The 22,271-nt window shown below is 44.7% G+C and overlaps 1 protein-coding gene across 3 annotated transcripts in view; it reads right to left on the bottom strand.

The window, feature by feature from the left end:
* Nucleotides 1–22,271, bottom strand: part of SERINC4 (serine incorporator 4) — a 133,355-nt gene that overhangs the window by 19,726 nt on the left and 91,358 nt on the right. For all 3 annotated transcript variants that reach the window (XM_077473125.1, XM_077473124.1, XM_077473126.1), the window contains exons 10-11: nt 9,458–9,530; nt 9,073–9,118 (exon numbers count right to left, since the gene is read on the bottom strand). In XM_077473125.1, the coding sequence (XP_077329251.1) occupies nt 9,073–9,118; nt 9,458–9,530 (119 nt within the window). The remainder of the gene's footprint in view (nt 1–9,072; nt 9,119–9,457; nt 9,531–22,271) is intronic.

The raw sequence follows: 22,271 nt of genomic DNA, 5'->3' as shown, positions 1-22,271 counted from the left end.
AATACTGGATGAACATTTCCATTCATCAGCCAGGAAGCTGCGAATGGGACGTACTTGGACATTCCAACATGACAATGATCCAAAACACAAGGCCAAGTCGACCTGTCATTGGCTACAGCAGAATAAAGTGAAGGTTCTGGAGAGGCCATCTCAGTCTCCTGACCTCAATATCATTGAGCTACTCTGGGGAGATCTCATATGTGCAGTTCATGCAAGACAGCCCAAGAATTTACAGGAACTGGCGGCAGCTTTACCATCCGAGAAGATAAAGAGCCTCATCCACAACTACCACAAAAGACTTCAATCTGTCATTGATGTTAAAGGGGGCAATACACAATATTAAGAACTGGGGTATGTAAACTTTTGATCAGGGTAATTTGGGTAGTTCTGTTGTCATTATGATTTAAAAAGAATAAACACAGTTGATTGATAATAAATGGCTTCAGCCAAACACTAACCATGAGTGAAAGAAAAGTTTTTGTGTTATCATTCATATTCTCTGAAAATAGCCAAGAAATCCTAAATTCTGCCAGGGAATATAAACCTATGAGCACGACTGTATATATATATATATATATATATATATATATATATATATATATATATATATATATATGTATATATGTATATATATATATATATATATATATGTAGCAACTGACCCCCGAAGGAGCGGCTGATTTGTTGGGCTTACCGTTACCTTCTTAAAGAGGAAGTAAACTCTGATGAGTTTACTTCCTCTTTTTTTCCCTGCAAAGGTAAAGCATAATGGACTACTATGCATCGCATAGTAGCCCATTATGTGTCACTTACCTGACACAGGAGCCAGCGAAGTCGCGCTGTCCCCTGTAGTCCGCCGCATCCATCTTGCTAGTGGCGTCTCGCAGCTCCACCGCTGTCATTCGGCGAAGCCGCGATGACGTCACTCCCGCGCATGCGCACGGGAGTTGACAAATGCGGCAGCTCCATTTTTGGAACTGCCGCGTTCAGTGCGCCTGCGCGCCGCTGTCTATGGCGCATGCGCCGTAGACAGCGGTGCCCGTTTTCGGGCAAATATCTCCTAAAGCATATAGGTTTAGGAGATATTGCTTGGACCTACAGGTAAGCCTTAATCTAGGCTTACCTGTAGGTCAAAGTGGTTTGTAAGGGTTTACAACCACTTTAACCTCGTGTACGTCTAAGGGTTTCCCAAGGTAGATGGCCCAAAGTATTGTAGAAACTGACACTGGATCCACTTTTGGGATTTTTATTTGCAAAAAAGAGTAGACAAAACACAGTCTCTCAATGAGGGTTAGAGGGTTTAAGTAGAAAGTTCAGGTACTCTTGGAACTGCTCAAAATAGGAAGTCTCTCACTATAGAAATCCAGAGAATAGCCACTCACAACTGGATTCTCACAGCTACCGGATAGACCTCCTCTCACTAGGCCTAGCAGCCGATAGAGTGTTCAGATAAAGGAAAGCCTCTGCCACAGACTTGTATACAGAACGTTTGAATAAAGTCTCTGTCACAGACTTGTTGTAGAACACTTGTAGTAACTGAAGGATGTAGACAAATTTAGAAAGCCCTCATACGGTACCAGTATCTTGCAGCCGGTCCGGTGATACCGTACAAGTGTAGATTCACTTGGTGTCTTTCAACTAAGCCTCCAGGCTCTTTCTGAGAAGCCAGCCTTCAGCGTGGCCTTCTCCCTAACAGTCCTCCCCTGGTTGCTTCCTCAGTTGCTGGGCCTCTCCACAGATGAGACGGCACCGGACCACCTTTGAATCCTCCTTCCAGTTACTTTCCATTGGGCTAGCCAGCCCCTGAGACTCGGAATTGGATGGATCCGCACCCCAGGCCATGAGAGCCATGGGGGCTGGTCAGGAGGACCAGGACCAAACAGACAGAAAGGTCTTCTGGACCGGAACTCAGAAGCACATGATGTCAGTACCTTAAGTACCCTCTCCTAGAGTGCACAGCAGGATGAAACTCCCACTGAGCTGGTTTCGAGAAAAAGTGGCACTCAATGCACCCAGCTGAACTACGTTCTCACAATTGCCAGTGATGACAGCGCCACCTGTGACCAAGCAGAACACAGTGCAATCCAGCTAGACTGGCACTGAAACCATAATTTGGTATAATTAAACCCCAAGTTCTAGGAACTTTAAATAGAGAAAAACACATAGCTCGTGCTCTTCAGGAGCCGGCGCTACATGTATATATATATATATATATATATATATATATATATATATATATATATATACATAAACACACACATACATGTGCCTGAGCTTTGGGATGTACTCCCTAATGCAATAGGCTGCCCACACCTATGACATGGTTAGCTTTAGCTATGATCTCAACGGGTCACCAAAGGAACAGTCATTCCCTGTAAATCCTGAGTGATCCCAATGGTAATTTCAGCCAGTAAACAAAAGCCATAAAGTATGTATTACACAATCCTCTACTGACTTTGACACTGAAAGAAACCTTCTCTTAAGTCTCAATTTTTCATGCCTCCCCTTGTGCATGGCCTAGGCCCTAGGGGAACATTTCTTTGCCAGCTCATCTCCATATACATTTTTTCTTTATGATAGATGTGTTGGTGACAGTTACTGAGATACTGACTGGTACTCCCTGTCTCTACAAATAAGAAAAAAAAAGTCTGGGAACACATAATTATGGTACACAGTGGTGAGTAATAGAAACCCACAAATCACATCATACAGCTGTCTGGCACATCATCCTCAGCACATATTATCTGGTGCAGGTACTTGTAGACAGATGTACATTTAGGGCTCCTGATAACAGCTATATGGATGACACAATAACTTTGCCACCCTGAAAGATATAGCTTTCAACATTCAGTTTTTCTCAGCATGAAGTCATAAAACATGACATTGGGTCCAATGGCATTCGTTTTCTCACTGAAAGTATTCAAGATATGTCTTGCCTCCCAGTAAGTATGTTATCCAAAGAGATAAACCAATTCCCTTGCGCCATTTCTCAACCATATTCCCAACATGTTTGGGATTTTAGTGTACTCTCAGTGACTGTTATTATATTTATCTTTTAATAATAATAAAGACAATCACTCCTCCAACTCATGCAGTTACCGTATATACTCGAGTATAGGCCGACCCGAATATAAGCCGAGGCCCCCAATTTACCCCCAAAAAACTGGAAAACTTATTGACTCGTGTATAAGCCGAGGGTGAGACATGGCTGTCCATCCCTGTGTGTCCGTCCATCCCTGTGTGTGTGTCCGTCCATCCATCCCTGTGTGTGTGTCCATCCATCCATCCATCCCTGTGTGTGTATCCATCCATCCATCCATCCCTGTGTGTGTGTGTGTGTGTGTGTGTGTGTGTGTGTGTGTATCCATCCATCCATCCATCCATCCCTGTGTGTGTGTGTGTGTGTGTGTATCCATCCATCCATCCCTGTGTGTGTGTGTGTGTGTGTGTGTGTGTGTGTGTGTGTGTGTGTGTGTGTGTGTCCATCCATCCATCCCTGTGTGTGTGTCCGTGCAGCCTTGTGTGTGTGTCCAGCCTACCTGTGTCCCGAGCCTCCGTCCCGAGCCTCCTCCGTCCCGAGCCTCCTCCGTCCCGTGCCTCCTCCGTCCCGAGCCTCCTCCGTCCCGTGCCTCCTCCGTCCCGTGCCTCCTCCGTCCCGTGCCTCCTCCGTCCCGTGCCTCCTCCGTCCCGTGTCGTGCCGATGGATCGCCGCTCCAGGATCGCCGCTCTTCTCGGCGGCCATTCTACAATTCAAAAGCCGCGCCTCCGCCTCCGCCTGTGATAGGCGGAACACTCAATTTCCCAGCAGCCTGTGTTCCGCCTATCACGGACATCGTCTCATCCTCGTCCGTAGTACGAGGATGAGCGGATGTCCGTGATAGGCGGAACACTGACTGCTGGGAAATTCAGTGTTCCGCCTATCACAGGCGGAGGCGGAGAAGGAGGCGCGGCTTTTGAATTTTAATGTCCGCCGTCTGTCTGCTCGATACGCTGATCGAGCAGTCAGACAGCGGTGACTCGAGTATAAGCCGAGGGGGCACTTTCAGCCTCAAAAAAGAGGCTGAAAATCTCGGCTTATACTCGAGTATATACGGTATGTGTAAATTGGAGCTTGAACTATTGAGCTTTGTAAGCAGGTATTTTTCAGCACAGCCGGTGAGACTAGTCTGGCTAGCTGAGATCTCCAGCTGCTGACTCAAAATGAAAATACTAAATGTTCACATACAATATTTCTTATTTACCTGACTAAAGGAAAAATATATTTGAAATCGTTTTTTTTTTTTTGCCTAAGCCCCCGTACACACGGTCGGACATTCCGACCACAAAATCCGTCAGAAAAAATCAGACAGATTTTGTCCGAAACTTGTGTTGCATACACACAGTCAGACAAAGTTGACAGAAAGTCAGATCGCTCGGAACGTGATGACGTCCGTTCGTTACAACAGGACAATGTTGCGGCTACTAGCCAATAGCTTTGGTCTCATAATTTGATCTGAGCATGCGTGGCACTTTGTCTGATCGGAATTCTCTACAAATGATTGGACAAAGTCCGATCGTTTTTTTTTTGTCGGAAAATTTGAGATCCTGCTCTCAAATTTTTTCTGTCGGAGTCTCCGACGGAAAAAGTCAGATAGTGCCCACACACGATCAGATTTTCCGACAATATAATCCGATCTGACCTTTTCCATCGTAATTTCTGACCGTGTGTACGGGGCAAAACTTTGACACCTACCAAACGCTCGGTAACATTTGTTTTATAAAAACGGTGTACAACTGAATAACTCAGTTTACAAAGGTGCCCTGAGAACTATTGGTTAGTTGGTTGTTGGTTTGTGGCATGTTAAAATGAGGAATGCAGTATCAGTTGGCTTCATTATATGTGCCTCGTTCACTATGGCTGGCTCTGAGTCAGAAAATTAGGACAAATGCAGCCATACAATTTATAATAAGAGGTCTTTTTATAAATAATTCACTGCGTGAATGTCTCAAGCATTCACTCATCTGTCACAAATAATCCTGTATTTTGCTTAATATTGTTATTTCTTATGATCGTCAGCTCCACCTAGTGCCATAATGCAGTATTTCCTGATTGATGTATTTAATACTGCATTGTGTGCACTAGATGGAGCTGATGATAATAGGAAATAAACATATGAGGCAAAATACAGGTTTCATTTTTTTTTATAGTGGCATTTCCTTCATTACCAGTGACATTTACACAGTAATTAGTGCATTTTTATAACACTGATCGCTGTTTAAATAAATGTCAATGGTCCCAAAAATGTGTCAAAAGTGTCTGATCTCTCCATCGCAATGTTGCAGTACTGCTAAAAATCGCAGAACGCCGCCATTACTAGTAAAATAATAATAATAAAAATGGCATAAATCTTTCCCATAGTTTGTAGACACTATAAATTTTGCGCAAACCAATCAATATACGCTTATTACGATTTTTTTTTACCAAAAAACTGATGAAGAAATTTGTTTTTTAACCACCTCAATACAGTGCACTTACACCCCCTTCCTGACCAGACCAATTTTCAGCTTTCAGCGCTCTCACAGTTTGAATGACAATTACTCAGTCATCCTACACTGTATACATATGAAACTTGCGTCCTTTTTTCCACACAAATAGAGCTTTCTTTTAGTGGTATTTAATCACTAGTGGGTTTTTTATTTTTTGTGCTATAAATAAAATAAAACGTAAATTTTGTGAAAAAAATGCCTTTTTCTTCGTTTCTGTCATAAATTTTTGCTAATTAGTAATTTTTCTTCATAAATTTTGGCCAAAATTTATACTGCTACATATCTTTGGTAAAAATAACCCACATTAGTATATATTATTTGGTCTCTGTGAAAGTTATAGAGTCTACAAACTATGGTGCCAATCATTGAAAATTGATCACTTCTGATCAGGCCTTCAGTACATCAGGTGTACCTCATTTCTTGAGACACTAACAAGTCAGGAAAGTACAAATACCCCCCAAATGACCCCTTTTTACAAAGTAGACATCCCAAGGTATTAAGTAAGTAGCATGGTGAGTTTTTTTAAGTTGTCATTTTTTCCCACAATTCTTTGCAAAATGAAGATTTTTTATTTTTTTTAATTTTTTTTTACTAAATTGTCATATTATCAGGTTATTTCTCACACACAGCATATGCATACAACAAATTACACCCCAAAATACATTCTGCTACTCTTCCCGAGTATGGCGATACCACATGTGTGAGACTTTTACACAGCCTGGCCACATACAGAGCACTAACATTGATGTAGTACCTTCAGACGTTCTACGAGCAAAAATTACGCATCTCATTTCTCAACCACCTATTACACTTTTGAAGGCCCTGGAGTACCAGGACAATGGAATTTCCAATAAAATTACCCCATTTTGGAAAGCAAACACCCCAACGTATAATCTGTGAGGCATAATGAGTCTTTTGAACGGTTCATTTTTTTCCAGAAGTTTTTGGAATATGTGGAAAAAAATTAAAACGCCTTTTTTTTTACACAAAATTGTCAATTTATAAGATATTTCTAACACATAGCATGTATATAGCAAAAATTACACCCCAAAATACATTCTGCTACTCCTCCAGAGTATGGCGATACCACATGTGTAGGACTTTTACACAGCCTGGCCACATAGAGAGGCCGAACATTGAAGTAGTACGTTCAGGCGTTCTAGGAGCATAAATGACACATCTCATTTCATTCCTACCCATCACACTTTTGAAGGTCCTGGACCACCAGGACAGTGAAATTACCCACAAAATGACCCCATTTTGGAAAGCAAACACCCCAACGTATATTCCATGAGACATGTGCTGCAAATAGGTACTCGGGTACTCTGATGGCCTGGTGACAGGTACTCGGGTACTCTGATGGCCTGGTGACAGGTACTCGGGTACTCTGATGGCCTGGTGACAGGTACTCGGGTACTCTGATGGTCTGGTGACAGGTACTCGGGTACTCTGATGGTCTGGTGACAGGTACTCGGGTACTCTGATGGTCTGGTGACAGGTACTTGGGTACTCTGATGGTCTGGTGACAGGTACTCGGGTACTCTGATGGTCTGGTGGCAGGTACTCGGGTACTCTGATGGCCTGGTGGCAGGTACTCGGGTACTCTGATGGCCTGGTGGCAGGTACTCGGGTACTCTGATGGCCTGGTGACAGGTACTCGGGTACTCTGATGGCCTGGTGACAGGTACTCGGGTACTCTGATGGCCTGGTGACAGGTACTCGGGTACTCTGATGGCCTGGTGACAGGTACTCGGGTACTCTGATGGCCTGGTGACAGGTACTCTGATGGTTTGGTGACTGGTATTTGGGTACTCTGAAGGGCGGTGACAGGTACTCATATGGACTGTGACAGGTACTCGGGTACTCAGATGGACTGTGACAGGTACTCTGGTACACAGATGGACTGGAACAGGTACTCGGGTACTCAGATGGGCTGTGACAGGTACTCGGGTACCCTGATGGACTGTGACAGGTACTCGGTACTCTAATGGACTGTGACAGGTACTCGGTACTCTAATGGACTGTGACAGGTACTCGGGTACTCTAATGAACTGTGACAGGTACTCGGTACTCTAATGGACTGTGACAGGTACTCGGGTACCCTGATGGACTGTGACAGGTACTCGGGTACCCTGATGGACTGTGACAGGTACTCGGTACTCTAATGGACTGTGACAGGTACTCGGGTACCCTGATGGGCCGTGACAGGTACTCGGGTACCCTGATGGGCCGTGACAGGTACTCGGGTACCCTGGTGGGCCGTGACAGGTACTCGGGTACTCTGATGGGCTGTGACAGGTACTCGGGTACTCTGATGGGCTGTGACAGGTACTCGGGTACTCTGATGGGCTGTGACAGGTACTCGGGTACTCAGATGAACTGTGACAGGTACTCGGGTTCTCTGATGGGCTGACAGGTACTCTGATGGGCTGTGACAGGTACTCGGGTACTCTGATGTGCTGTGACAGGTACTCAAATACTCTGATGGACTGTGACAGGTACTCTGATGGACTGTGATTGACAGGTACTATGAGGGGTGGTGACAGGTCCTCTTTATTGGGGGGGGGGGCAATCAGTATGATTGGTGTACACTGTATGCGGTAACGAGATGTTACCGCAATCTCCTCCTCACACACGATCGGTGTGTGAGGAGGAGAACCCGGTAACATCCCGTTACCGCAGTTTGTTTACATTTTTGTGATCGGCTGTGAAAGGATCACAGCCGATCACGTGGGTAAACAGCCGGCCAATGGCTGTTTACCAGCGTCGGTGACGAGCAGTGTTCCCGGGGAACACGCCGCCACCGACGTGCACGCGCAGCGCGCTCGCAATTGCGCGCATGCGCCGTGCAAGTTCGGGGTGTGACCATCTGTGATCGGCCGTGACTTCATCACGGCCGATCACGTGGTAAACAGCCATAACGAATGGCTGTTCACCCCCTTCGGTGGCGAGCGGTGTCTCCGTGACACGCCGCCACCGAAGAAACAGGGATGCGCGCGCTCGATCGCGCGCATTCCCTGTTTAAACGGGAGGCCGTCATATGACGGCCTCCCACCACAATAGATGCGCCGCCTGGCCGTCATTTGACGGCCGGCGGTCAGCAACTAGTTAAGAAAAAAATTGGAGGGTATTTATTATAGCAAAGAATATATTTTCAAAATTGTCTGTCTTTTTTTGTTTATATCACAAAAAATAAAAACCGCAGAGGTGATCAAACACCACCAAAAGAAAGCTCTATTTGTGGGGAAAAGGATGCAAATTTAGTTTGGGGAAAGCATTGCATGACCGCCCAATTGTCAGTTAAAGCGGACCAGTGCCAAATTGTAAAAAGTGCTCTGGTCAAGGAGGTAAAATCTTCCGGGGCTGAAGTGGACTGGTCCAAACACTCATGTATAGTGTCGTGAACTTTTTCTCATAGGGTTTAATGAACTCTACCTACAGTGTCAGCGCAAATTCTGGTCAACATGAGGTGGACTAAACTCAACCCATGAAAAGCTTAATACATTTGAGGCTCAAAGACATAAAAACACTTCACAGATTCCTCACCTTCTTCTTCGTCTTCTTCAGGACAACAGAAGCAGCAGGACGCTTTCTACATAAAATGTATAAGAAACAAATTTTATAGATGTCTAGAGTAAGAATAATCTACAATTTAACCTTCAACATCGCAGTCTGCCGTTATGTCCTATCTCACGTCTGACTCCAGCTCAGTGCACTGTGGATCATTGTTCTCTTTTTGCTCAATTTACTGCAGTTATTCTCTCAGTGAATATGCTGATCTGAACTAGCAATGAACCTCCTAATATCCCCTGTACTGAGCACATGTAATGCTTACCCACCAGGAAGGAAATGCAAGCAAAATGACTTCTGCTAGAAAACACAGATTATGTCAAATAAATGTTTCTTTATCCATTGCAAATATTCTACTAACTTGAAACTCGTAGGTATAGACTTTAATCATCCACATTGGACCAAACATTTCTGCAAGGTATGAGGCTTCATTGCTGCAAAAAGAAAACAAAAAGCTTATACTTAGTAGGCAATGCATTAGACATTTAAATATCATGTAGACACTCAGTAGCAACACACTACATTACTTTAAGTGTAAATTACTGCGGGTTCCAGTGCTGTCCTGATAATATTACAAGTACAAAACAATAAAGGTAAGATTGGGAAGAGTGACAATGTTGGTCCGTTTTAGATAAGGCACCTCATCCCAAGAATTAGTTACAAAAGTGAAAATATGGGGAATAGGGATTATTGCGGTGCCACACAACTCAAATGAATAATAGTTTAGAAAAATATATAGTTTATTACAACATAGCAAATAAAGACAAAAATACAGTATACATAAAGATAATCATTTCAAATTTGGGGAGCACACAGAGTATCAATACAGGGCCAGAATGGTCACTGGTGTAGGCCTTGATATACTGTCTTCCCTACATGTTTCGCCAAAACATTGGCTTCCTCAGTGAACAGTAATTGAAAATGATTCTACAGAATAGAAAAAAAAAAACATAAGAAAGATATCATCTACAAATCCCACAAAAGAAAAATAATTAACATGCTGCATGGTATTGAGAGGTGATTTAACTACTTCCCACCCAGCCAATGTACATATACGGCTGGGTGGGAGCCTCCTCCTTCTGACTGGACGTTCAGGAACGTCCTTCAGAAGGAGGGGGATCGCGCGCGTGTGCCCGTGCAGTGGCGCGATCCTGATGCGCTCATGTCACCCGGACACTGCGCATTTTAGATCGGCAGGGGGGCTCTGTGATTGTCCCTCCTGATTAGATGACAGCCGTGTCCAATCACGGCCGTCATGTGATGTAAACAAACGGTGGGTTCCTAGGCAATCGGCTCTCCTCTCCTCACATGGAAGTCGCCGCTGAGGAGAGGAGAGCAGATCGCTGCAGCCGACTGGTGATCAGTGAGTATGAGCTGTTTTTACAGATTTTTACTCACTGATCACCGGTCTAGTATAAAACACACATGTCCCCACACATGTCCCCAAAACACACATGTCACCAAATAATAAAAAGACATGTCCCCAAATAATAAAAACACATGTCCCTCACATATGTCCCACTAAAATCACATGTCCCAATGATTATCTGCACACATATGTCCGTGATCACCTGCACACATCTCTACATGATCATTTGCATACATATGTCCGTGATCACACAAACCAATTATTATACACTTAACGGAATTTTTTTTACCAAAAACATGTAGCAGAATAAATTTTGGCTTAAATTTATGACAAAATATGATTTTATTGGGTTTCTTTTAAAATAGAAAGAAGAAAATATTGTTTTTTTTTCAAAATTTCCGCTCTTTTTGCACTTATATCCCAAAAAAAGAAATATCGGAATTGTGAATAAATACCACCAAAATAAAGCTCTATTTGTGTGAACAAAATGATAAAAATTTCATTTGGGTACAGCGTAGCATGACCGCGCAATTGTCACTGAAAGTGCGAGAGCTCTGAAAGCTGAAAATTGGGCTGGGAAGGAAGGGGGCGAAAGTGCCCTGTATTGTAGTGGTTAAATCCAGCGGATATAGTTTCAACATTTCAACCCTCCCATAGATGTTAAAAAACAACCCCATGTCCCATTGATCCAGTACATACCCCAATACACCCGGCAATACGGCTAGCAGAGTGTCCGCCCAGTGGGTGGCACCCCACTAAACCACCATAATGTGGCTGCAGAGGGCAAAAGACGACTGTTAAAACTAAAAAAACAAAAGAAATATTTAGATTGAGGATAATAAACTGAAATGCCAGTAACTTCTAGATTGTAAGCTCTAATGAGCAGGGCCCTCTAGTCCCTCCTGTATTGATTTGTATTGTAAGTATCCTGTCTGCCCTCATGTTGTAAAGCGCTGTGCAAACTGTTGGCGCTATATAAATCCTGAATAATAATAATAATAATAATAATAATAATAATAATAATAACTATCCCAAAAGCAGTATACATAGGCCAACAAGGCCTCTATACATACCCAATCAAAAGACGAATAAATTCAAAAAGGGGGGCACTGAAAGGACCAATACAAGTAGGATCAGAGTCAAGTAGGATCAAGAGATCAAATTTTAAATTATTATCTTTATGTATACTGTATTTCTGTCTTTACTTGTTGTAATAAAATATATATTTTTCTAAACTATTATTCATTTGAGTTGTGCGGCACCGCAATAATCCCTATTCATCCATATTTTCAATAAAGGTAAGACCTTTGGGTGTCTGTCAAATAGCTTAATGAATTAAAAAATAGAAAGCCACAACTATGAACCATAAGGCACTGGTGCAATTTCAGATGTGATTTGGGTAGGGTTGCCACCTTTTCTTCAAGCCAAACCAGAATACTTTAGTGGCGGCATTTTTTTTGGGGGGGGGGGGGGGTATACGCTATGAGATAAAAGACCTGGGACACTTTTGGTGGCCTGAAAGAGAGTAGTATAGCTCGCTGTAGAAAACAGTGTGCGCGGCTAAATTGTGAGTGTTGTGCATGGAATGCAGGGGTTTGATATGTCCTGGGGACAGGGCTAGTGCTAGCACGGGGGTGGGGAGAGTTAGATATGTGCTGGGGGGGCAGTGGCAGCTGGTGCTTAAAATTTTTTGGGGGGGAGCAAACAAACTGAAAAATTTTGAAAAAAAAAAAAACATCAATTGCACCCTCACTGTGCCCCATACTATGCAGCCACTGTGCCCCATAAAATTCAGCCACTGAACAAACAGAGTCTCCAACCCTTAATGAAATACTAAGAACCACTAACCTACATATTTCTTACGAAGTTATGTTCGCTATCTCCCAAGATAACTCCCACTCACTACAAACAAACTGGAAACAATGGTCTGATTGGTATAACGCAAACAAAGTCTGATAAATACTACTTTCATAATACACAATACTGTCGACTTATTTCCCTCATGTTCTAAATCACATCCCACTTTCTGTTAATTTTATTGTCCTACTAAATACTCTTCTATGACAGTTCATTTTCGACATAATTTTCCCAAATACTGAATATATGGGCTGATAGCTAGCTGGATTAATCACAAGACACCCTGTCGTATGGTTGTGGGTCCTTCCCGGTTGCTCTTACATGGGGTCGCAGTCAGTGTTGGTCATCTTACTTTAAAAAAGTAATTAGTTAAGTTACAAATTATTTCTCCCAAAAAGTAATTGCCTTAGTAACTCGGTTACTACATTGGAAATGTAATTAGTTACTCAGCAAAGTAACTGTAACAGGGGTGGCAGCGGTGGTAATTAAGGGGTGGCAGCGGTGGTACTTGGGGGATGGCAGTGGTGGTACTTGGGGGGGTGGCAGTGGTGGTGGTGTACTTGGGGGGGTGGGTGGCAGTGGTGGTGGTGTACAGTACTTGGGGGGGTGGCAGCGGTGGTACTTAGGGGGGTGGCAGTGGTGGTGTACTTGGGGGGGATGGCAGGCAGCATTGGTACTTGGGGGAGTGGCAGCGGTGGTGGTGCCATCCTCTCCCACCACCACCTCTGCCTCTTACTGATCCCATCCCCCACCACCACTGATCTCATCCCTACCCTATCCCCCCCATCACCTCTGTTGTAGAAGTGATGGTGGGTGGGTAGAGATGGGATCAGTAAGAAGCAGAGGTGGTGGAGGACTTGGGATGGATCGATTGCACTGCAATTCGAACTGTCAGACAGTCACTTACTTGAATGCCTCCAGGGATGCCTTTCCTCATGGGGAGGGAGAGAGACCCTCCCCTTTACTCGATTGGTGTCAGTTGGTCAGCTGACTTAATTTTTCAGTGTCCGCCTTCCTACATTCTCTCTCTCTGGATAGGCGGGGCGGGATGGGGCGGTCCAGACAGTCTCTCTGAGTCTCAGCCTCTTCTCAGCTCAGCGGGCTAAAGCCCCCCTCCCCGCGACAGAAATGAACGGCCAGGCAGTGCAGCCACAGCGGGCCTCCCGGGCGGTAGATGTAATTGCGGTAACGCCACCCAAGTAATGAGAACTAAGTTACCATGATGGGAAGAGTAATCAGATTACTCGTTACCCTCTAAAGTAACTGCGTTAAGTAGCTCAGTTTATTTTAACTGAATTACTTACATCACTGGTTGCAGTATGTGCCCATGAGGGGCGGCACCAGGTGGAGAGCGGTCGGAAACCATGATACATGACTGTGGTGTCCTTTTGAGACATCAATGCTAGTCCTGATTAAAATACTAGCTAAAGTTAATAACCCTATCGATGGTTAACAAATGTTTTTCTTTTCAGCAACATATCTAGACACATGTCAAGTACAATGTGCAGAACTATATATTTAAATAACCTTAGTGAAATGTACTGTCCACATATACAGTGGTGTGAAAAAGTGTTTGCCCCCTTCCTCATTTCCTGTTCCTTTGCATGTTTGTCACACTTACCGTATATACTCGAGTATAGGCCGACCCGAATATAAGCCGAGGCCCCCAATTTACCCCCAAAAAACTGGAAAAAATTATTGACTCGTGTATAAGCCGAGGGTGAGACATGCCTGTCCATCCCTGTGTGTCCGTCCATCCCTGTGGGTCCATCCATCCCTGTGTGTGTGTCCATGCATCCGTGTGTGTGTGTGTGTGTGTCCATGCATCCGTGTGTGTGTGTGTGTGTGTGTGTGTGTCCATGCATCCGTGTGTGTGTGTGTGTGTGTGTGTGTGTCCATGCATCCGTGTGTGTGTGTGTGTGTGTGTGTGTGTGTGTGTGTGTGTGTGTGTGTGTGTGTGTGTGTCCGTGCAGCCTACCTGTGTCCAGCCTGCCTGTGTCCGTCCAGCCTGCGTCCCGTCCAGCCTGCGTCCCGTCCAGCCTGCGTCCCGTCCAGCCTGCGTCCCGTCCCGGCCCGGCCCGGCCCGTCCCGGCCCGGCCCGTCCCGTCCCGAGCCGAGCCTCCGTCCTTCAGCTCTTCGTCGGCGGCCATTCTAGGATTCAAAAGCCGCGCCTCCGTCGGTGATAGGCGGAACACTCAATTTCCCACTGACTGCTGTTCCGCCTATCGGATGTCCGTGATAGGCGGAACACTCAATTTCCCAGCAGCCTGTGTTCCGCCTATCACGGGCATCGTCTCATCCTCGTCCGTAGTACGAGGATGAGACGATGCCCGTGATAGGCGGAACACAGGCTGCTGGGAAATTCAGTGTTCCGCCTATCACAGGCGAAGGCGGAGCCGGAGGCGCGGCTTTTGAATTCTAGAATGGCCGCTGTCTGTCTGCTCGACACGCTGATCGAGCGGGCAGACAGCGATGACTCGAGTATAAGCCGAGGGGGGCACTTTCAGCCTCAAAAAAGAGGCTGAAAATCTCGGCTTATACTCGAGTATATACGGTAAGTGTTTCGGAACATCAAACCAATTTAAACAATAGTCAAGGACAACACAAGTAAACACAAAATGCAATTTGTAAATGAAGGTGTTTATTATTAAAGGTGAAAAAAAATCGAAACCATCATGGCCCTGTGTGAAAAAGTGATTGCCCCCCTTGTTAAAACATACTATAACTGTGGTTGTCCACACCTGAGTTCAATTTCTCTAGCCACACCCAGGCCTGATTATTGCCACACCTGTTCACAATCAAGGCATCACTTAAATAGGAGCTGCTTGACACAGTAAGGTCCACCAGAAGATCCTTAAAAGCTACACATCATGCTGAGACCCAAAGAAATTCAGGAACAATTGAGAAAGAAAGTAATTGAGATCTATCAGTCTGGAAAGGGTTATAAAGCCATTTCCAAAGCTTTGGGAATCCAGCGAACCACAGTGAGAGCCATTATCCACAAATGGCGAAGACATGGAACAGTGGTGAACCTTCCCAGGAGTGGCCGGCCGCCCAAAATTACCCCAAGAGCGCAGCGACGACTCATCCAAGAGGTCACAAAAGACCCCACAACAACGTCCAAGGAACTGCAGGCCTCACTTGCCTCAGTTAAGGTCAGCGTTCATGCCTCCACCATCAGGAAAAGACTGGGCAAAAATGGCCTGCATGGCAGAGTTCCAAGGAGAAAACCACTGCTGAGCAAAAAGAACATCAAAGCTCGTCTCAATTTCTCCACAACACATCTTGATGATCCCCAAGACTTTTGGGACAACATTCTGTGGACCGATGAGACAAAAGTGGAACTCTTTGGAAGGTGTGTGTCCAAGTACATCTGGCGTAGAAGGAACACTGCATTTCATAAAAAGAACATTATACCAACAGTAAAATATGGTGGTGGTAGTGTGATGGTCTGGGGCTGTTTTGCTGCTTCAGGACCTGGAAGACTTGCCGTGATAAAAGGAACTATGAATTCTGCTGTCTACCAAGAGATCCTGAAGGAGAATGTCCGACCATCTGTTCGTGTACTCAAGCTGAAACGAACTTGGGTTCTGCAGCAGGACAATGATCCTAAACACACCAGCAAGTCCACCACCGAATGGCTGAAGAAAAACAAAATGAAGACTTTGGAGTGGCCTAGCCAAAGTCCTGACCTGAATCCTATTGAGATGTTGTGGTATGACCTTAAAAAGGCTGTTCATGCTCGAAAACCCTCTAATGTAACTGAATTAGGACAATTCTGCAAAGATGAGTGGGCCGAAATTCCTCCAGGACGCTGTAAAAGCCTCATTGCACGTTATCGCAAACGCTTGGTTGCAGTTGTTGCTGCTAAGGGTGGCCCAACCAGTTATTAGGTTTAGGGGGCAATCACTTTTTCACACAGGGCCATGATGGTTTGGATTTTTTTTCACCTTTAATAATAAACACCTTCATTTACAAATTGCATTTTGTGTTTACTTGTGTTGTCCTTGACTATTGTTTAAATTGGTTTGATGTTCCGAAACACTTAAGTGTGACAAACATGCAAAGGAACAGGAAATGAGGAAGGGGGCAAACACTTTTTCACACCACTGTATATTGTACATCCTTGTTTATACTTTATGTTTATCATTGCCTTTTCTGATCTCTGTTATATTTGAAAAATTCTCAATAAAAAACAATGTTATGTAGCGCCGGCTCCTCACAAGCACATGCTATATGTTTTTGAAAATTAATATTCCTAAAACCACAGTTGGGTTTTAGGGCTAATTTTGTTAAATCATGGTTTTAGTACCAGTCTAGCTGGATTGCACTGAGTTCTCCTTGGTTGCAGGTGTCAATGTCACCGCCAGCAAGTGGAAGAACGCAGTCTAGTTGGCTGTATTGAGGTTGAGATCAGGACTCTGTGCAGGCCAGTCAAGTTCTTCCACCCCAAACTCACTCATCCATGTCTTCATGGACCTTGCATCTATGTCTTCATGGACCTTGCTTTGTGCACTGGTCCAAATCATTTTGTGGAGGGGGGATTATGGGTAAGGTTGTTTTTCAGGGATTGAGCTTGGCCCCTTAGTTCCAGTGAAGGCAACTCTTGTGCTAGAAGAGGTCATATGGTAGAGGGGGAGGAGATTTGTGCTAGGAGGGGGGATTCAGGGAGGGGTTGTAATGGTAGGGGGGCTTTGGAGTGGGGGGGATTTGTGCTTGGAGGGGAAATTTGAGGGATAGAGGATTTGTGCTAGGGGGTGAACTTTTTTTTGGAGATTGAGAATTTGGGGTATTTTGTGGAGACAGAGGATTTGAAGGGGAAATGGGAGATTTCTGCTGAGATTTGTACTTAGGGTGTAAGCAGGCAGATTAGTGCTCAATTCTTTTTTTGGGGGGGAGGGTTATGTCATGTTCTCCCCTGGCTCTAAATGTCCCGGTACTGTTTGAGAAGCATACTGTATATTCACATATCACTTGGGAACAGGGGGGCGGGGGACACATTATTAGAGCAAATCCTGCAAGTAGATTTAAAGAGTTAATTTCATCAACCAGAGGTTATGCGTACAATGCAAATAATAAACAATTCATGCAGTCAGTCCTCAAGGATCTATGTGGTAGAACATTTATCCATCTAACTCAAGACGTCAATGAAATTGAGCACTAATATCCCCGGTATAATCCAGAATATATCCACACAGACCTCCCCAGGTTTGTCTATTGCATCAAATGTAATCTGAAGGTCCAAGACCAAAATTCAATGACTTTAACTCCAATGTGAAAAGACTACAAAATGACCAGACAACCACTATCCATTTGCAGTCAAATTGCCATAACAGCACCGTATTAAAACACAATAAACAGAATTAAATACAAAATAGGAAAACACAATACATAAAACAACAAAATATCTGTATAATTGACCCTACAAGAGATGAGGTCTTTGAAGGCACATATATAATCACAACAGCCCAACTGTATGTGCAACCTTGTGAAATGTCCCCAGCCACTACTACACTGCCTCAGGGACAACCACCAATGTACCCTCAGATACAGAGTAATCATATCCCAATGTTACCAACGTAACCTATTGTTAGGAAGGGACACCCATACATAGGATAGACTCAAAAATGACAACAAAAATTAGCTATCACAGCAAAATGCTCCATCAGCTTGTAGGCCAGTGAAGTCTACTTTCTCCACTGCAGGTGACACTCAACCTCAGCGGCATTGCAGAAGTGAAGGGGGGCATGGTAATTCTATGCTTTCCTGGGTCAATGGAGGAGCTATCTGATTGGATGCTGCTTCTCATGTGATTCTGGCAGCCATCTTGGGTTAGGCAGAGTCTATTTGAAAACCTTGATCTACAGATTGGCGCCCATCTCATATGTGGGTACTATAGGGAGACGTCACTCATCTGGTAGAGGCAGTGATTAGCAGACGAAACAGGTTCCAGATGAGTAGGGAAAGGATAGGGACAATCCATGCTTTCTGGAGACCTCCCCATTTGAGTACAGACTGGCCAAGCCAGACGCTGTCTGTACATTTGAGATCTGCTCCGCTACACACTAATGTCACATTCTATGAGTGTTCCCGGTCAGACACCTTCCCGCCGGGCTTGTTGTGAATTATTGAATTGTACATTACAAGTTTTGTTCTCTGCAACTGGACTCGGAGTGTTTACTGACGCCACAGCACACTGCACCTCCCCAATGCTGATCAGCAATAACTTTGAATTAAAAAAAAGAAAATATTGATGAGGTTGTATCTAGTTTCTGCCTTTAATTCACACTCACTCTCCACCTACCGCCCCAGATTGCTTTAGAAGATTAACAGAACTAGGCCCTTTTAAACATATCTGGTGGGATTGTCCTAAGAGCTCATACAAACCAATATATATTCCTAGATCATCCCACTAGGAAAAATCCCATAGAAGCCCTATTGTAAATGCCCTACACTTAAATTTTAAGAACTTGATCTATTGAAGGAATTTGACTTCACTCCATGAGATGTACACCATTCTAGGCTTTTCGTAATATCCCTATTCTGTCACCTCGAAAGTGTGCCTACCAATAGTTAACCTCCTTAGCGGTATTCCTGAGTGTGGCTCGGGGTGAATTTTCAGTACCAAAATCGGTAACCCCGAGCCACACTCGGGATCGCATCGCAGGATCCAGGTACAGTTACTTACCTTGTCCCCAGGATCCTGCGATGTCTCCCCACTGTGTGTGCGAGCCGTCCTCTGCTCCATTCATCACTGTGACGGGCTCCTGCGAGCGTTGCGACACATGGGGACGGAGCATGGCACCAAATTCAAAAAGTTAAAAACACACAATGCATACAGAAAACTGGAAACTTACAGATTACATTACTGTATCACATTATTTCACAAACCTTTTGTCCCTAGTGCTTTGTCCAGAGCCTATATGCAATTTTATATTATATATACCAGTACTGTTCTTTCTGCCTGGAAACTAGAGATTATCCATAGCAACCAAAACCGTCCCTTTACATCAAAAGTGGTTTTAGACCAGCTAGAAACAGCGATAATAAATTAGAATCACTCGCAGAATTGAGCGATAGCGATTTGTGAGGAGATCCGTCATCAAATACTGAAAAGTAATGACAGTGACAATTCTGCAACTGAGCAAATCTCTGTGTTTTTAATTTGATTACATTATTGAATCATTTTTAGTATTATTATATTATTATTTGTTATGATTATTTATAGTTATTTATTATATTATAATTTACGATTTTGTGTTTCAAACTTTACCATACCCGGGATGTCTGCTAGACTCTTGTTTGGTCAGATTTAAGTGAGTTATTCCTAAAGTCGCGTACACACGATCAAACAATCCAGTGGAAAAGTCTGGCGGACTCTGCCCGTGTGTGGGCTCCGGCGGACTTTTTTTACCCAAAAGTCCAGCGGACTAAGAAAGTAGTTTTGCACATCAATCTGTACGAGTGCCCCCCCTCCTGTGCCGTACCAGGCCACGTGCCCTCAACATGAGGGGGTGCTTTGGGGAAGGGGGGCCACGTGCCCCCCCAAAGCACCTTGTCCCCATGTTGATGAGGACAAGGACCTCTTCCCGACAACCCATTGGTTGTCGGGGTCTGCGGGCGGTCTTCGGGGGTCTTGTCCCCCTTTTCGGTTCTTCTTGCCGGGCCACCGTGCCTTCTTCTAGCTCTTTTACAAGCGGTGGCCCGGTCTTCTGTCGCCGCGTTGTCGCCGCCTTCTGTTCTTCTGTTCTTCTCTTCTTCTTTTCTTGAGCTGTTGCCTCATCGCTGTCTCTGGTCACAATGACAGGCTTATATAGGGACATTGCCGGATGATGTCACCGCCCATTATGATGTCACAGTCCCAGCACCCTCTGGGATGAACCGAAGTGGGGGACAAACCTCCCGAAGTAAGAAGAAGAGGGCGGCGGCGAAGAAGAAAGCCAGGCTCCTCCGCTAGTAAAAGAGCTAGCAGAAGATAGCAGAGGAGTCCAGCGAGAAGACCCCCCAAGACGGAAGAACCCCGGAGTTGTGCAATAAATTATTTTTAACCCTTGTGTGTTGTGTTTTTTTATTTTATTTCACAGGTGAATGGGTAGGGGTACATTGTACCCCATACTCATTCACATAGGGTGGGGGGCCAGGATCCGGGGCCCCCCTTATTAAAGGGGGCTCACGGATTCCGATAAGCCCCCTGCTCGCAGACCCCGACAACCAATGGCCAGGGTTGTCGTGAAGAGGCTCTTGTCTTCATCAACATGAGGACAAGGTGCTTTGGGGGGGTGGCGCGGCCCCCCCTTCCCCAAAGCACCCCCTCATGTTGAGGGCATGCGGTATGGCACAGAAGTGGAGGGTGCTCGCTCGTCCCCACCCCCATTCCTGGCCTGCCGAGTAGCGTGCTCGGATAAGGGTCTGATATGGACCTGGGTGGGGGACCCCCACGCCGTTTTTTCGGCCTAGGGATTCCCCTTTAAGTCCATACCAGGTGACGGGGCCAGCAACGCTTCCTTCGCTGGTCCCGGCTACCCGGTGCCTCCCTCAAAATGAACGGTCTTTCCTCCGTGTGTGTGGGCGAGTCCGTTCATTTCAAAAGTATGGTGGATAGTCCGGCGATATGGCGGATAGTCCGGCGGACTTAGTCCGCCGGACCTAGTCCACCGCAAAAGTACCGCGTGTGGGCAGGTAGCTCGTTCGGAAAGTCCGGCGGACAGTCCGGCGGTTTGTCCGCCAGACTAAGTCCGCCGGTTAGTCTGATACATGTGTATGCGGCATAAGAATTACAGGCCTACAATATAAAACGCCAAAATTTCCATGCAAAACATTGTACCACTTTGAGCATCAAAAATCTGATATAATCATACCGCCAGGGAGGTTAATGTTGTTAATTCTTTGTAGTAATTAAATGTAAACACCTTTAATAAAAAAATATGTTGAAATAGAAAGAAAAATGAATAAAACTTAGCCCCAACAAGTAAAAGTGCTTTTACCTTGGGCTAAATAAAGATACAGATACTGTAATGGAAAAGGGCCAAATACCTGCTACATGTAATACAGTTACTGTGACTTCTTAAAGTGGAACTTTACTCTCTCAATCAACATTAACTATTTAATCTTTATGCTTTTAGCCTTAGTAAATAGATAGGAAAGCACATTATAGTTACTTTTTTTCCATTTTTTTTTTACATTTCCTCAAAAATGATGTCATACATCTCAGGAGTCTTTATGGGTATTTTCTTTTATCTGAGCTAAGCACACCCTCCTGCCTGCATGCCTGAGCTAAGGGCAGATGGATTCCAGGAAGTAAATGCTAAATGAATCATCTTCCCTTACGCAAGATGGCTATGGCTAGAAATGCTAGGGGGTGTTTTTCAAAGTTACTTCTGAACAAAATAAAGCATGGAGACATGGATGGATGGGTGAGTTTGCTGTGACTATTAACCACTTGCCTGCTGCCCACTTTTACCCCCTTCCTGACCAGGCCAATGTTGAGCTTTCAGCGCTGTCGCACTTTGAATGACAATTGCACGGTCATGCAACACTGTTTCGAAACAACAATTTTTGAATTTTATATTCACACAAATAGAGCATTCTTTTGGTGGTCATTTAATGACTACTGTTTTGTTTTTGTTTTTTTAGCTAAATAAACGAATAACGACCAAAAATTTAAAAAGAAATAAATAACATTTTCATAGTTTGTTATAAAATTTTGGAAACGGGTAATTTTTCTCCTTCACTGATGTGCACTGATGAGCAGGCATTGGTGGGCACTGATGAGGCTGCACTGATGGGCACTGATAAGTGGCACTGATGGACAGCACTGATGGGCACTGGTAGGTGGCACTGATGGGCACAGATGGGCGGTGTTCTGCCGTATAGAGTCCGGCCATCAAATGGTGTCTGAGCAGACGAAGCTTCGGAAAATCTCCGAAGCTGAACGGCACCTGCGCCGTGA

The sequence above is a fragment of the Lithobates pipiens genome, unplaced genomic scaffold (assembly GCF_037356315.1).
Source record: "Lithobates pipiens isolate NorthernLeopardFrog02 unplaced genomic scaffold, aLitPip1_a1.2 Scaffold_8, whole genome shotgun sequence".
NCBI classification, from domain to species: Eukaryota; Metazoa; Chordata; class Amphibia; order Anura; family Ranidae; genus Lithobates; species Lithobates pipiens.
Note: the sequence above shows the minus strand (reverse complement) of the source record. Positions and strands in the feature narration are given on the sequence as shown.